At 43.5% G+C, this 15,268-nt stretch overlaps 1 protein-coding gene across 10 annotated transcripts in view; it reads left to right on the plus strand.

Annotated features, from left to right (window-relative positions):
- The window catches only part of NR2C1 (nuclear receptor subfamily 2 group C member 1), a 102,139-nt gene that overhangs the window by 52,913 nt on the left and 33,958 nt on the right, over positions 1-15,268 (plus strand). For all 10 annotated transcript variants that reach the window (XM_048835555.2, XM_048835556.2, XM_048835559.2 and 7 more), the window contains 4 exons: positions 276-455; positions 2,245-2,392; positions 2,478-2,568; positions 13,224-13,408. In XM_048835555.2, the coding sequence (XP_048691512.2) occupies positions 276-455; positions 2,245-2,392; positions 2,478-2,568; positions 13,224-13,408 (604 nt within the window). The remainder of the gene's footprint in view (positions 1-275; positions 456-2,244; positions 2,393-2,477; positions 2,569-13,223; positions 13,409-15,268) is intronic.

Here is a 15,268-nt window from a genome sequence, read left to right on the forward strand (position 1 = left end):
GAGTTGTTAAACTATCACTGGCCCATTTGGAAATGGTCATCTTGCGTGAGTTGTTTAAACCAGAGATTTGGTTAGTTTGCTTGTCTGTTTTGATTCTCTGGCAACTTGGCAGTATCTTCATATCTGTAACTCATTTAAAAAAGTACATACATGCCTTGTCAATGTAAAGTCATACATACTCTCCAAGTTGTCTAAATATAATTTCTTTTTAAAAGAGGGAAAATGTTTTTAACACTGTAAAATTAATGTCCTGACTTATGCTGTTCTTCAACTAGGACGTCATTATGGAGCAGTAACATGTGAGGGATGCAAGGGATTCTTTAAAAGAAGCATACGAAAGAATTTAGTTTATTCATGCCGAGGGGCAAAAGACTGTGTCATTAACAAACATCATCGAAACCGATGTCAGTACTGTAGACTGCAGAGATGCATCGCATTTGGAATGAAACAGGACTGTAAGTATAAATTAAGATCTATAAAACTGGTAGGGTATATATCTCAGGCATATAAAATATAGCAGGCATTCATGAAAAGGTTTGTGCTATGGAGAATATACTGTTACTTATGCATGCAAATCGGGCTTTACCTTCATTACTGTTATGAAATATTTAGATCAGCTTCTCCTTAAAGAATTGTAAAAGTCCAGTGTGACTCAAACTCTGAATTTTGGTAGTTTGTCAAAGATTGAAATAACCTTAAAAACACACAGCACAGAGTAAATAAGGATAAAGTGTTGTTCCTAGGCAGCAGGCATCCCTGTGATAATTGTCTGGTTATAATTTAACAGCTGAAGAAATTTTTAATAACTCCACCTTCCCGTCAGTTTATCCATCAGTCATGGTAGCAGCAGTTTCTGCACCCTGCCTAGTTTGCCCAGTAGAGGGAGGTATCTCCCAGGCAGAGATTAGCAGGCACATATAATTTAATTCTTGCAGATCTAAGTTCTTTTTTGAAATTTCCTTGTGCTGGCAGATTTTAAACATGTACATGCCCGAAGACAATGTAATTTTAAAAGTTATGGATTAATGTGATCATGTTTATTTTTTAATCCTTCCTTTTTGAGACTTTTATGGTCTCACTACCTTAAAACGACAGGTTTCAGAGTAGCAGCCATGTTAGTCTGTATCCGCAAAAAGAAAAGGAGGACTTGTGGCACCTTAGAGACTAACAAATTTATTTGAGCATAAGCTTTCGTGAGCTACAGCTCACTTCATCGGAATGCAGTCCTTTTCCTTTTACCTTAAAATAGTCCCACAAATGGAATCCCAAACTTGTATTAAACATTACGTACTTATATGTAGCATGTAATGCTGTAGGCCCTAGGGGTAAAAATGGCTTTAACGTGGCCAGGTGCATTTGAGCCTATTTTAATTATGCATTGGGTTAAACCTACAGTTTACTGGTCTCGGTCACCACGCTCTTCCATTGTGTAACTCCATTGAAGTAAATGGAATTGCACCATCTTAAAATTGATGTAACAGAGTGGAGAATAAGACCTTACATATTTTAAGGAGTTCCATCTCGTAAACATTTTTAGTACGTGTTTTGGTTTTACAATGACAAAACTAAATTTGTTGTAAGTATATAAGTAGTTATTTCCTCATAAGGAGAAGTTCTCCCTTTGAGTTCTTAAAATGAAGTTGTGTAAATAAGTAAGTTTCCAGTTGGCTTTGTTGTTTGGAGTCAGATTTCCCCATGTGGTAGAATATTTTCCAGTTTATTTTAATGATGCCATATTTGTTGGCATGGAACCAAGAGGTTGAGTAGTTGTGGATTAAATTTCCAGAGGGAGCATGAAAAGGAGACACTGTGACCCCTTCCCAAACAGGGAGGGGGCATGTGGGCTTAGCAGACAAAAGGAGATAGACTGCGACAATATGAAGCAAACAAGCCTCCCTATGAGGATCCAGACAGGTGAAAACTCCCGAGGGGGCACTTTTAATTTCTTCATAAATTTAAAATTATTGGCCTTTATATGTTTGATCTTCAGTCTTTGACTCCTTCACCATTTCAGTAACTATAAAAACAAATGTGTTTATCCAGAGTTAGAGCTAATGATTTTTATGCACTTTTGTTGTTCAATATAGCTTCTATATAAAATCACAAATATATAAACTGCAAGCTTTTCCAGCAGTAATTGGAAAAACAGGACACAATTTCTTAAACGCTCTTGTTTGTGATATCTCCATCTGACTGTTCGTGAATTTTGGGTTGTCACCTAATAGTTACACATCATTTTGTTAGCTGTTCAGTGCGAGAGGAAACCAATTGAAGTATCACGAGAAAAATCTTCAAACTGTGCGGCTTCTACAGAAAAGATCTACATCCGAAAAGATCTGCGGAGCCCACTTGCTGCAACTCCAACTTTTGTAACGGACAATGAAACAGCAAGGTATGTAAATAGTGCTCCAGACTAATAGTTTCTTGATCTCAGAAACATCAGAAGACTAAAATTTGTACTTTTTTTTCCCCTTCAGATCAACAGGACTGCTAGAGTCCGGAATGTTTGTAAATATTCATCAGTCCGGAATAAAAAGTGAGCCTACTGTGCTTATGACACCAGATAAGGTATGTGATGACATGAATAAAAGACTACAGCTACATCTACCATACAAGCTAGAGGTGTGATTCCCCAGCTTGCGTAGACATATTTCGTACACACACGTGTTCTTGGATGGCGTTTCTGAATCATGCATTTTTAATTACATTTCTGCATTCATGTGCTGATTATTTGAAAATATAAATAAGGTTGGGTGACCATACCGAGGTAGCTATGGCTCTATCTGAATGCATTTCAGAAATACCTTTAGTAGTAGTATTCTTCCTGATCCATGTATGCTCTCACAAAACTAAGTACTGTTTCAGAATTCACAACATAGTCATGGGGGTGGAAAAAGAAATATCGTTTCTTAAATTCGTCCAGAGATGTTGACAGCACTGGACAATGTTGGGGTGTTGTGGTTAATGCGCCTCTTCAGTGTTGTGTGAAAGGCAGGTGCAGTACCTTTGGACTGGCAAACCGGGGTGGTGGTCCTGAAAGGAAGCCAGAGGGTGTGTTCCAGCTATAGGGGGATCACACTCCTCTGCCTCTTTTGCAAAGCCTATGCCAGGGTGCTGGAGAGGAGATAACACCTGTTAGTTGAACCTCAGATTCAGGAGGAACAATGTGGATTCTGTCCCAGTCGTGAAACAACAGACCAGCTTGTTGCTCTCTCGCAGCTATTCGAGGGGTTGTGGTAGTTTGCTAATCCGGTCTATTTTTGTTTTGTAGACGTGGAGAAGGCATATAACTGCGTTCCCCAAGATGTCTTGTGGGAAATGCTGTGGGAGTATGAGGTGCCAGTGCTGCTTTTGCATGCTATCCAGTCCCTCTATTCTCAGAGTGAGAGTTGTGATCGTATTCTTGGCATTAAGGCGAGTTTGTTCAAGGGGGGCATTGGACTCCACCAAGGGTGCATCTTGTCCCCACTCCTGTTCATGATTTTCATGGACAGGATGTCAAGGCACAGCTGAGCTGTGGAGTGTCTCCACTACAGGTGGCATCTCTGCTGTTTGCAGATGATGTCCTTCTTGCTTCTTCAGACTGTGATTTCCAATGCGCACTCGAACGTTTTGCTGCTGGGTGTGAAACGGTTGGGATGAGAATCAGCACTCTCCAGGTGAGGGGGGAGTAGCTGCCCTTAATGGAACAGTTCAAGTATCTAGGAGTTTTGTTCACGAGTGATGGTAAGCAGGAGCGTGAGATGAACCAGTGGATTGATGTGGCGGCCACAGTGATGCGGACACTATACCAATCTGTGGTGGCACAGCGAGAGCTGAGTTCTTGGACAAAGCTCTCGGTTTACAGGTTGATCTACGTCCCCATCCTCACCTACAGTCAATAACTTTGGGTAATGACTGAAAGGAGGAGATCGCGGGCATAAGCGGCAGAAATTAGGTTTCTCCACAGGGAGGCTGGGCTTACTCTCCGAAACAGGCTGATGGGATCAGCTATTTGGGAGAGCCTCAGAGTAAAGCCGCTACTTCTCCAGATCAAGAGGAGCTAGCTGAGGCAGTTCAGGCACCTGATAAGGATGCCCTCTGGGAAGCTTCCTTTGGAATTCTACAGGGCATGTCCCACGGGGAGGAGGCTCCGAGGCTGACCCAGGACACACTGGAGGAATTATATCTCCTGACTGGCCTGGAAACTTCTCGGGAGGAGCTGGAACCTGTTGCAGAGAAAAGGGAGGTCTGGTCTTCCCTACTCTCCATGCCACCGCCATGACCCTCACCAGGAAAAGCGGCATAAAGGAAAAAGAAGAAGTTGTTTCTTAAACTTAAACAAAAGACAGGTCAGGCAGCAATTCAAACCCTTTACTCACTCAGTTAATAAGAGATAACTAAACAACATGCTTATTCCTCATGGATTTTTTCAGGCAGATTTTTACCTGTTCCCACTTTCATCTGAGTTCTGTTGGTTTCTTCATTTACTCTAACACCTTTTTCTTTCTTCAACTGATGTCCAATTTCCTTATTCTGTTCTCATGCACTTTACTCTGCTTGCTGCATCTGGCAAAGGTCTAGTCAAAAGACGTTTCTTCCCTTAACAGACAGATCAGTGAAAATGAGAGTATTAATAAGTAATTAAATAAAACGTGGCATACTTGAGAGGGCAGCTTTGTTGTTGCCTGCAGGTAAGCATGCTCTTTTTCTTAAAGTGATTTTTAATGAGGAAAAGGTTGCTTTCTGGCCGGCTACTGGCTACCTTGTGGGCTATTTAGCAGCAAAATCAAGAAGTGAAAAGAAAGTATACCTTGTTGTAGTGGTATGGCTTCCCTGCATGCCTAGGCTGACATGACTTCTCATCCATTCCCTCTTCATAAACATCCTCCCTCTACTTCTGATTGGCTTACAAAACTGCAGAACATACCAGGGAAGTTTTACAAATGAAATGCTGAAAAGATCGTATTCAGTTACATAGCCCAAGTGCCAATGGGTATTTGAACAGTGACTCATGGTGGTAGAGACAATAATTGTTATTTATTAGCTACACTTTTACAATTAATCTGTAATTTATCTCGAGGATCACAGTGATGGGCACAATACAAACAGAATAATAAATGAAGCTACCCTGAATTGTGCACCCAATTTTCCTGCAATTTTTTTTTTACATTTTAAAATACGTTTGTGCCAGTTTCACCACTTTCCCCATATTTTTCATATCTTTCTGCTCTGTATATTCAATTTTGACTCTGCACCATTCCAATACTGTGGTGTACATCAGACCAGATTCTATATATACATACTATTTCTGGGTTAGTTACACCAAAGAAGAGTAGCTTACTACTGCTTCTAATTATTCTCAGTAACTAGATGTAGTGTGTGTAGAAATTGTGTTGATATAACATGTATGAAAGCCCTGTCTACTATAGAAGAGTGACCCATTGCTGACCCCAGGAGGGTTATTGGGTAACAAGATTGTTGTAAAGAGCTATAAATCCAGAGTCTTTATTAAGTCCATGATTTTTAGTGTCTTATTAAGTAATGAATTTAACCTCCCAGGTTCATCTTTGAAGATGTTGTGCAGGTTTCCTTTGAGGATGAGGACTGAGAAGTCAAATATGAAGTGATCATTTTATGACACGTGTTCACCCACGGGTGATAAGAGGGTTCTTTGCTTTTCTCATTTTTCTGTGTGAGCTCATTTGAGAGCATAGCAATTGTCTCATTCTTCTTCAAGTGATGGTCCCTATTCTATTCCACTGATGATTTACACACGCTCACCATGTATCTGGAGCCGGAGAATTTAAAAGTGGTAGTGTCTATTGGTCCGCGCATGCACCCTTGCCTCACCTTAGGGTTTCGGTTGAGCTGATAAATGGCAGGGATGTACTGACCACATCTCCAGTTCTTCTCACTGCCTTGTGGTCCAGGTCAGAACTATTCGTGTTCTCTTGCATATGACACACCTTTAAAAAGAGTATAGTTATATATAGTTAAATTTTTTTAGTATTTAGCCATTTTACTGTTTTTGCATAGTTTTTAGTCATTTTAGTAGTTATTTAAAGTTGATTTGGGACTTTTGAGGGAATCTGTTTACTTGTAAACACCTACGCACACACAGGTACTGGACAATGCCAAAGACCCCAATCTTTAAAATCTGCAACTCCTGTCTGTGTTCCTTCTTGATCAGTGATGAATATCAACGCTGCCTCTACTGCTTGGGAGAAGTCCACATTTCATCCAGGTGCAGTGTCTGCCAGTCCTTCCCAAGCCATACCCAAGAAATCCAGGGTGTCTGCCTCAAGAAGCATCTCATGGAAGTCGCTATGAGACCTCAATCAGACCCAGGCCGGAGAATCCCCCTTGTATGTCGGCCTGAGACATCCAGGAGTGCATCTCCAGCTACAGAGATTGAGTTCAGCTCTGGCAGTACCACCACTATGGACTCTGTGCCGGGGCCGGGAGGTCAGGAATCATGCACATAAGCATGGCAGTAAGTCTTTTTCTAAACCAAAGAAAGGGGACGCTCCTTCCACGAGTTCCAGCCACAGGGAAGCAGTGCGCTCCAAGATCCATAAATGTGACAAGAAACCGCACAAACTGGCAGATTTGCCGCTACCAGGTACCAAGCCCCACACACAGTCAAAGTCTGCCTCCTTTAAGGTATGGACCTGTTGGCCCTGGGAAAGTCCACTGCTCCAGCACCAGTTTCAGCTGTGGAGAGGGTACCATTAATGCCACAGAGGTCAGAGAAAATGCCAGAGCCCCAGGAATTGTTTGCCCTCGAAGAACCAAGATCTCCACGCCTTCTACTACCTTCCACCTTTAGAGGCCAAATCTCCCACCCAAGACATATCGCATTCAAGGCACCCTTCACCACCTCCTCCAGTGGCCTACACACTTCCACCAGCTCTGACATTAGTGCCAATGGAACCGGGATCCGAGTTTTCAACCTCGGAGGATTCAGTTGAAGCATGGGGGCTCTCCATCCCTTACCGCCACTATGAATACCCAAAGAGGCCATCTATGGCATGGCAGTATCCTCCTCACCAACTGCAGAGGAGACTGGTTCCCCACACCCTGGTGCTGCCACAGCACCCTCCAGATCTGTCATGCTGGCCTTACTGGGGATCCTGGCCCCAATACCCACCCATTCTGTGTGGGAGACTTCACCTCTCCCTCATCTAGAACACCCTCAAGTAGGTACTCTGAACTGATCATGTAAGAAGACCTGCTCAGTCGGGTTCCCACAGTACTGCTGAAGCAGAAGCACTTTCTGTCTTTCTCCCAAGATACTGCAGTGACTTTGGCTTTCTCCTTGCCCCCAGATGACTTTTGTTAATTCCAAGATCTCCTGTGTAGGATGGCGGGTGAACTTCACATCCCCCTGGAGGAAGTACAGGACACACAACAACAGCTCCTGGACATCCTTCACTCATCAGTACTAGGTAGGGTTGCCCTGCCAATCAACAATGCCATCCTCCAGCCAGCTCAAACAGTTTGGCATATTCTGGCCATGTGCACGCCTACCCCCAAGGGTACTGGCTAAGGAGACTGAGTACTGGCTAATGAGACTGAGTTTCTTTTCTCACACCCCACTCAATTCCCTTGTAATTCAGGCTGGAATGGTCCAGATAGCAACACCCATGCTCCACTCCGGCTGATAAGGAGGGCAAATGGTTGTGACACAAGGTCTTCTCAGCAAGCCTCCAGTTCAGGATTTCAAACTATCAAGCATTGCTTGCCAAATAGGACTTCTTAAACTATAGCAAACTGGAGGATTTTGCTGAGAAACTGTCACAACAACATCGGGCCTGGTTCCAATCAATCTTGGAGGAAGGGGAACTGGTGGTAAGGAGAGTGCTTCAATCAGCTGTAGAAGCAGCGGGCATAGGTGCCAACTCTGGGGGTGCTCCAGGGCTGGAGCACCCACAGAAAAAAAATGGTGGGTGCTCAGCACCCACTGGCAGCCCCATGGATCAGCGCCGCCCACCAATCAGATTCTCCCCCTCCCTCCCAGCGCTTCCCACCCACTGAGAATCAGCTGTTCAGTGGCGTTCAGGAGGCGCTGTGGGGGTGTGTGGAGGGGACAGGAAGAGGTGGGGTGGGGGCAGGGCCTGGGGGGGAGCAGAGGTCGAGCACTCCCTGAGATCTGAGTAAGTCAGCGCCTATGGCGGCAGACACTTCCTCCCGCTCAGTGGCTACAAGCATTGTCATGCAAAGGGAATTGTAGCTTCATTCCTCTGACTTCCCCAGGGAGATACAAATACCACTGAGGACCTCCCTTTCAATGAATTTCATCTTTTTAATCAGAAAACAGATGATTCCCTCCACATCCTCAAAGAGTCAAGAACCATACTTCACTTGCTGATATCTACCCACCAGCACCCAAGCATAAATTCTACTTCCCACCATCCACATCCAGTTTTTCCACAGGAGGCTGTACAAACCACCGAGAGACCCAACGATCTCTCCCTCCAGGTCCACCTTCACAGCCTTCCTCCTCACACATGCAAATCTCTCAGAAAAGATATTTCTGAGGAACCATCAACCACACCATCCCCTTTGGCAGTTGTCTAGCACTCTTTCTACCAGCTTGGAGTGCAATAACAATGGACAAGTGGATGCTAACTGTCACCCATTATAGTTATATGATCAAATTCATCACTACCTCATACACAACCCCCTCCCCAATTGCTCCTTAAGGACCAATTTCATGACAGCATCATTGCCCTAGAAGTGGACTCCTTACTACAAAGAAGAGCGATAAAGTAGGTTCCTCCAGACTGTCAAGGGACAGGGTTCTATTCAGCTTACTTCCTGATTCCCAAAAAGAAGGGCATGTGGAGGCCAATCCTGGATCTCCATCATCTCGGTCGCTCCATCCATACACCCAAGTTTTGTATGGTCACCTTAGCAGCCATCATCCCATTGTTAGAAAAAGGCATCTGGTTTATGCCTCTCGATATGCAGGATGCCTGTTTTCACATATACATCTCTCCGGCCCACAGACGATAACTGAGGTTCATGGTAGGCTATCAGCATTTTCAGTATAGGGTCCTGCCATTTGGACTCTCAATTGCTCCAAGGGTCTTCATCAAAGTTATTTCTGACATGGTGGTCTACCTCAGGCATTATGGGATCCTTATATTCCCCTATATCAACGACTGGCTACTAGCAGCACAATCCAGAGATGAAGCTCGAGTCTCGACCTCCATGTTCTTGAGACTCCTTTCCTTCCTCGGAGTCAGCGTCAATGTTGAAAAATAAACTTTGGTTCCCACACAGTCCCTAGACTTCAGGAGTCCTCCATCAGCTCAATCACAGCACGAACTTACCTACCAAGGGTCAGATTCCGACTCTGCAAGAACTTGTCGCCCAAGAAGTCAACAGTCCGTTGGTCCCAGCCAGGACTTGCCTGTCCCTCCTTGGCCACATGGCATAATGCACATATGTCACTGTCTTCACTCACTTTCACCTTCACAGCCTCCAGATGTAGCTCCAAAAGAGTTTATTCACCCATGTGACATACCAGGGACCTTATGCTGACATTTCCCCCTGAGGTACTCTCATCCCTCCAGTGGTGGATGGACCCATGACAGGTCTGTGTGGGGATCCCCTTTTTCCCATCCTCCCTGGATGGGACAGTCATCACCAATGCGTCCCTCGTAGGGTGGGGAGCGCACGAGAGATCACATGACACAAGGAACATGGATTCCTTGGGAATCCAGGATGCACATCAACGTTCTGAAACTCCGGGCTGTAGGGAAGGCATGCCAAACATTTTTCCCATCCATCTGCTCCGATCACATTCTCATCATGTTGGACAACACTATCACTGTTTATTACGTCAACGAAGAAGGGGACAGGAAGTCAACCACTCTGTGTGTGGAGGTAGTCAATCTATGGAATTGGCACAAGATCCTGCTCTCTGCAGCCCATCTTCTGGGGACTCAGAATGTGATTGCAGACTCTCTCAGCAGCAGATTTGTGTCTGATCATGAGTGGAAACTCCACAACACCGTAGTAAGTGACATCTTGGTTCCTACCAAGCCAAATAGAACCACTTCACCTCCTGGGCCCAACAGAAACTGCTTTCCCCAGAGGAAGTGGAGATTCCCCTTCTTTTGGATTACCTCCTATCCTTAAAAACATTGAGGCTCACCCTCAAAACCCACCTAGCAGCAATTAGCACCTTCCAGCCCACCCCTCTCCATGGAAGGGCACTGTGTATTTACATACTCATTGACTGCTAGGTATTGAAAAGATCTCATCCGAACTTTCCCACATGCACAACCTATCACTCCCCAGTGGGACCTCAACTCGTTCTGTCAGCACTAATGAAACAACCCTTTGAGCCACTGGGTTTGCTTTATGTCCCTCTTTTCAATCTCAAGTTTGTACCAAAAGTTGTATCCCAGTTTCATCTGAATTAACCCATCCACTTACCTGCTTTCTTTCTGAAGCCTCATGCCTCGGAAGAGGAACAATGACATCACTCACTCAACCTCCATCAGGCTTTGACCTTCTAACTGCAGAGGACAAGACTGATCAGGAAATCTCCTAGATTGTTTATCACAGTAATGGAGAGAGTTAAGGGGCATGCAGTCTCTACACAGAGAATTTCCAGTGGATTTTGGGGTGCATTACACTACGTTATGAGTTGTCAGGACTGCCTCCACCCCTGGGGGTGAGGGCCCATTCCACAAGAGCCCCAGGTTCAACCATGGCCACTCTCCATGAAGTGCCGCTTTGAGACATATGTAGAGTGGTCACGTGGAGTTCAGCACATACCTTCGCTTCGCATTACACTTTGGTGCAGAACTCTGCGACGGATGCCTCATTTGGTGCGGCTGTCCTGCACTAAACCGTTCCATCCTCCTCTTTGCACCCTCCTCCAGTTTAGGTACTGCAGTGGTTCTCAAACTTCTATATTGGTGACCCCTTTCACATAGGAAGCCTCTGAGTGTGACACCCCCTAATAAATTACAAACACTTCTAAATATATTTAACACCATTATAAATGCTGGAGGCAAAGCAGGGTTTGGGGTGGAGGCCGACCCCCAGTTTGAGAACCCCTGAGGTACTGTTTGTTAATCACTCTCAGTGGAATACAATAGGGACCATCACTCAAAGAAGAAAAGGAGGTTACTTACCTGTAATTAGAGATTCTTTGTGCAGTCCTTATCTGGATTCCACTTCCTGCCCTCCTTCCCCTCTGCTGCGGATCTCTTGGATTTGCGGTGGAGAAGGAACTGGAGACATGGTTGGTATGCCCCCCCTTTATCACCTCAGATGAAGCCATAAGGTGAGGCAAGGGCACATGCGCAGAACAACGGACGCTACTACTTTCAAATTCTCTGGCTCGGGTCACATGGTGCTCATGCATAAACCCTCAATGGAATACAGATAGGGACCACCCATCTTGAAGAACCTCCAGTTACAGGTAAGTAACCTCCTCTTTCACCCATATAGTTGTTGTTCAGGTATTTAGTGCACGAGATGAGGGATACCACACACATTGTGATAGGCATATATAGGACCCATGGATCTTGTAAGGAGTGTTGTGGGAAGTATTGATTATCGTAGCAGTGTAGCTATGTGTGGAGGTTTTGCATCTGTTGCTCTGGTGGGGTCTGGTGCCACTTTGAATGTGTTTGTCCTCGTCTATTGGGAGCTTGCTTCTGATGAGCTTGGTGACATTTGGGAATTGTTTGAAGGCCAGAAGAGGGGGTTCAAGAAAGATTTATTTCAGGATGTGGTCACCATTGAGTTATTGTTTAATGAAATCCTGTATGGGTTCCAGTGTTGGGAGGCAGGTGACAACTAGGGGTGTGTGGTCAGAGGGTGTCCCCCCACCAGCTATTGAAGCAGATTCTCTTGGGGTATCTAATATCCCTAATATCCTAGGACCAACATGGCTGCCACAGCACTGCAAACAAACAAAAAGGCAAGTCTCAACAAAGCTTTCTGCAGTTGTGCTGAAAAATTTGGCCGTAGTGTACACTATGAAAATTGAAATGCTGTTCAAAATGAATGAAGTTTAAAAAAAATTGTGAGAGAAACAAATGGGATTTATAAAGCTGAGAAATCCTAGTCACTGTGCAGTTCAACAGTGTAAAATACCAATAATTTTGCCGAGTGAAGCAAGGTCTTACACTCAACTGGATGTTTGCTGTGTTGCTGTAGCTGCGTTGGTCCCAAGATATACTTTCTCACTCAGCTTGATGGCATTTCTCTGTTTGGGTGCAATGCAGTAACTTTTGAATGTTGCATCCAGTCATTTCAGGGAATGTTCTAGGCATCAATGAACAAAATCCTATTGATTTTGGTGAAAATCGAAAAACTAGAAGAGGGAAATGGGGGAAATGTAGAGCCCCTTGCATCTTGTTAGCAGATGCAGCAGCTTTACCATCCGATGAAGTGAGCTGTAGCTCACGAAAGCTTATGCTCAAATAAATTGGTTAGTCTCTAAGGTGCCACAAGTACTCCTTTTCTTTTTGCGAATACAGACTAACAGGGCTGTTACTCTGAAATTTACCACCTCTGTAATTGTCAAGAGATCAAAGAACCGGTTGATGGCAGCCATTAACACCTTCCAGCATAACAATTCCCGCATCTCAGCTCTGCCAATCCTCCCAATACAGTTTAACATGTTGACACCCTTAATGACTTTTCTCCCAGACAGAAAGAAATTTTATAATAATGGTGGGAGTCATAGGGGGGCGTCCAGAAACCCTGGCCGGGGGCGGGGGAGTGGGGGACCCTAGCATATGGGTGGTTGCAGGGACTTCCAGAAATAGGGGAAGATGGGAGGATGGAACACAGGGAGCTTGTGGGGGGAACTGAAGGGATGCAAGGAGCTCCTGATGCATGCAATGAACTTGGCCTACAGAAACTAGTAAGTGTGCATGTCCCCCATCCCCTCACTTCCACAATTAAGAATAATTTAAAAGCAGCGAGTCTTTCCATAATTGTTGTTGCTTTTTGGAGTACTGTTCCCATAAAAATATGTCAACTACTGGTAAAAGTTCATTTTTGAAAAAATTGTTTCAAAATTAACATGTGCAACCTCTAATTTCTTCATTTTAATTAATCTGTTCCTGAAAGTCACTTACTTTTCATGGGTTCTGTTTGCAATCCCATGTCTTTATTTGTTAGTGTGAAAGCTGAATTTTTTCCTTTACAAAGTCAGGTTCTGTCAGTGTGAAAGGATTAAAGCTATCCTTTTTTTCCCCTAGGTTGAGGCATGTCAGGGGGATTTAAGCACACTGGCAAATGTGGTAACATCATTAGCAAATCTCAGTAAGTCCAAAGACATGTCTCAAAGTAGTGCTGAGCTGTCTATGATTGAAAGTTTAAGCAACGGAGATACATCATTGTCTGAACTTCATCAAGAAGAGCAAGCAAGTAGTGATGTTACAAGGTAAGGCACACTACAATATTTACATTTTTTAAATATAATTCTTTTTGGTAATCTCACTCAAAGCTTACACAATCAAACAATGCAGACAGTTCTTCAGTAAAAATCATTACATTAACATACAGAACTTGTGATGAAGAATAACCATACAGAAGACACTAATTGAGTTCTGAGTAAAATTTTGCAGTGAAAAGTTCCATTTAGAAATAAATATGAGTAAATTATATTTGTGTTTGGAAAGAATTTCAATGTAACCTTGGTGGCTGATTTATATTCCCATGATCATCATCAGTAGTAGGCCTTGGTCCACATATTATATACTGTATACTCTTTTAGTACTTTGTTCCACATAGGAAAATTTATTGTTCATGAGTCCCATCTACACAGGCAGCTGAACACTGACAACTCCATTTCAGTCCCTTGGAATGCACATAAAATACTTTCTGTGCATAGAGAAGTGCTTCATAGATCCTTTCAGTATTATTACAGTGGCATTCACTCAGTACATTTTACAAATCCTTTGCCTGCATTGATTTTAATATGAACCTTTTCAGTGCTAGTGTAGGTAGGATAAGCGGGTAGTACAGCAGTGCTGGTCCATTTAATCCTTCCAGCAGAATCTTGCCAACCCTTCAGCTCAAGCATTTACCCAACAGCAGCCAAGGTAGTAGTAATTCACTACATACTATCCATCCTGTACTCTCAGAGCCAAAAATTACTGTATTACACCAATGTAAATTTGGAGTAAATCCATTGGATAAACTAGTCTAGCTCCAATTAATGCAGCTGATGATCTGGCCCCTAGGCTTTAGTTTGCTTTATTCTGTATTGACTCTGTTATTGCAAGCAGAATTTATGTACACCTACCTCTTTCAGTATCTTAATCTAATTCCCATTGAAGTCGGTATGTCTCTTTCCATTGACATTAATAGGAACCTCATAGAGCCCTCAATCTGTATACCATATGAGACAGGACTTTGGAGAATATAATAGTTTATGATGATGTGCTTGAAGACTGTAATGTACAAATGCACAAGGGGATAGAAGTAAGATGGCACAGGCAACCTTCACATTTCCTTACACTTTTCAGTGCCTAACTTTGCACCCTTTAGTGTTCTTGTACATATTTTTTTTTTTAAATTGCATTCTATATAGCGTATATTAATGAGCAAGATGGGAGAGCTTTGACCTTACTTAATACATCGTCCCTTCTCATAAGTCATCAAAGGGAGTTTCCCTTCAGATAATGCATATTAGAGGAAAAATAGTTTCAAATGTAAAATTGAAACTTTGATCGAAGGCCATGTCTACACTAGAAAGCTTTACTGGTAGCATTTCTGCTGGCATACAGCTGCCAACGTGGCAATTTCAATAGAGCACTTGCACACATGACTGCCTTTAACGGTGCAGTACATCCTCATGGTGAGAGATTGTATCAGCAAAAGGTGCTTTGCATTGTGGGTTGGCATCTGAGTGTGTCTCATGCTACCATCAGCACACTGCCTTCTGGGATATTTTGGAAGAGTGTTGTGGAATACCAGTACTCTAAAGGAATTGTGGGAGCTCGAGGCCAAGTTTCCACAATTCCTTCTGTTCCATCCCATAGTTTTCTTGTTCTGTGCCATTTTAAAAATACTTTCAGTTCCTCATGCTGGTTTTCAGACTTTCTGCCATCTTGCTGGCAGAAGCATGGATGCTGAACAGATCAGTAGAGTTCTCATGTCTATTTTAGTGACAGGCGCCTGATTCTTCTGTGATCTTCAACAACTACCACAGCAGCTAGGTGTGCAGCTATAAAATCGAGAAAACTGAGGGGAGGATGATGCAGACAGTGAATGAAAATGTGTTTGCTGAAGGTATTTA

Source organism: Caretta caretta, chromosome 1 (assembly GCF_965140235.1).
Source record: "Caretta caretta isolate rCarCar2 chromosome 1, rCarCar1.hap1, whole genome shotgun sequence".
NCBI lineage: Eukaryota > Metazoa > Chordata > Testudines > Cheloniidae > Caretta > Caretta caretta.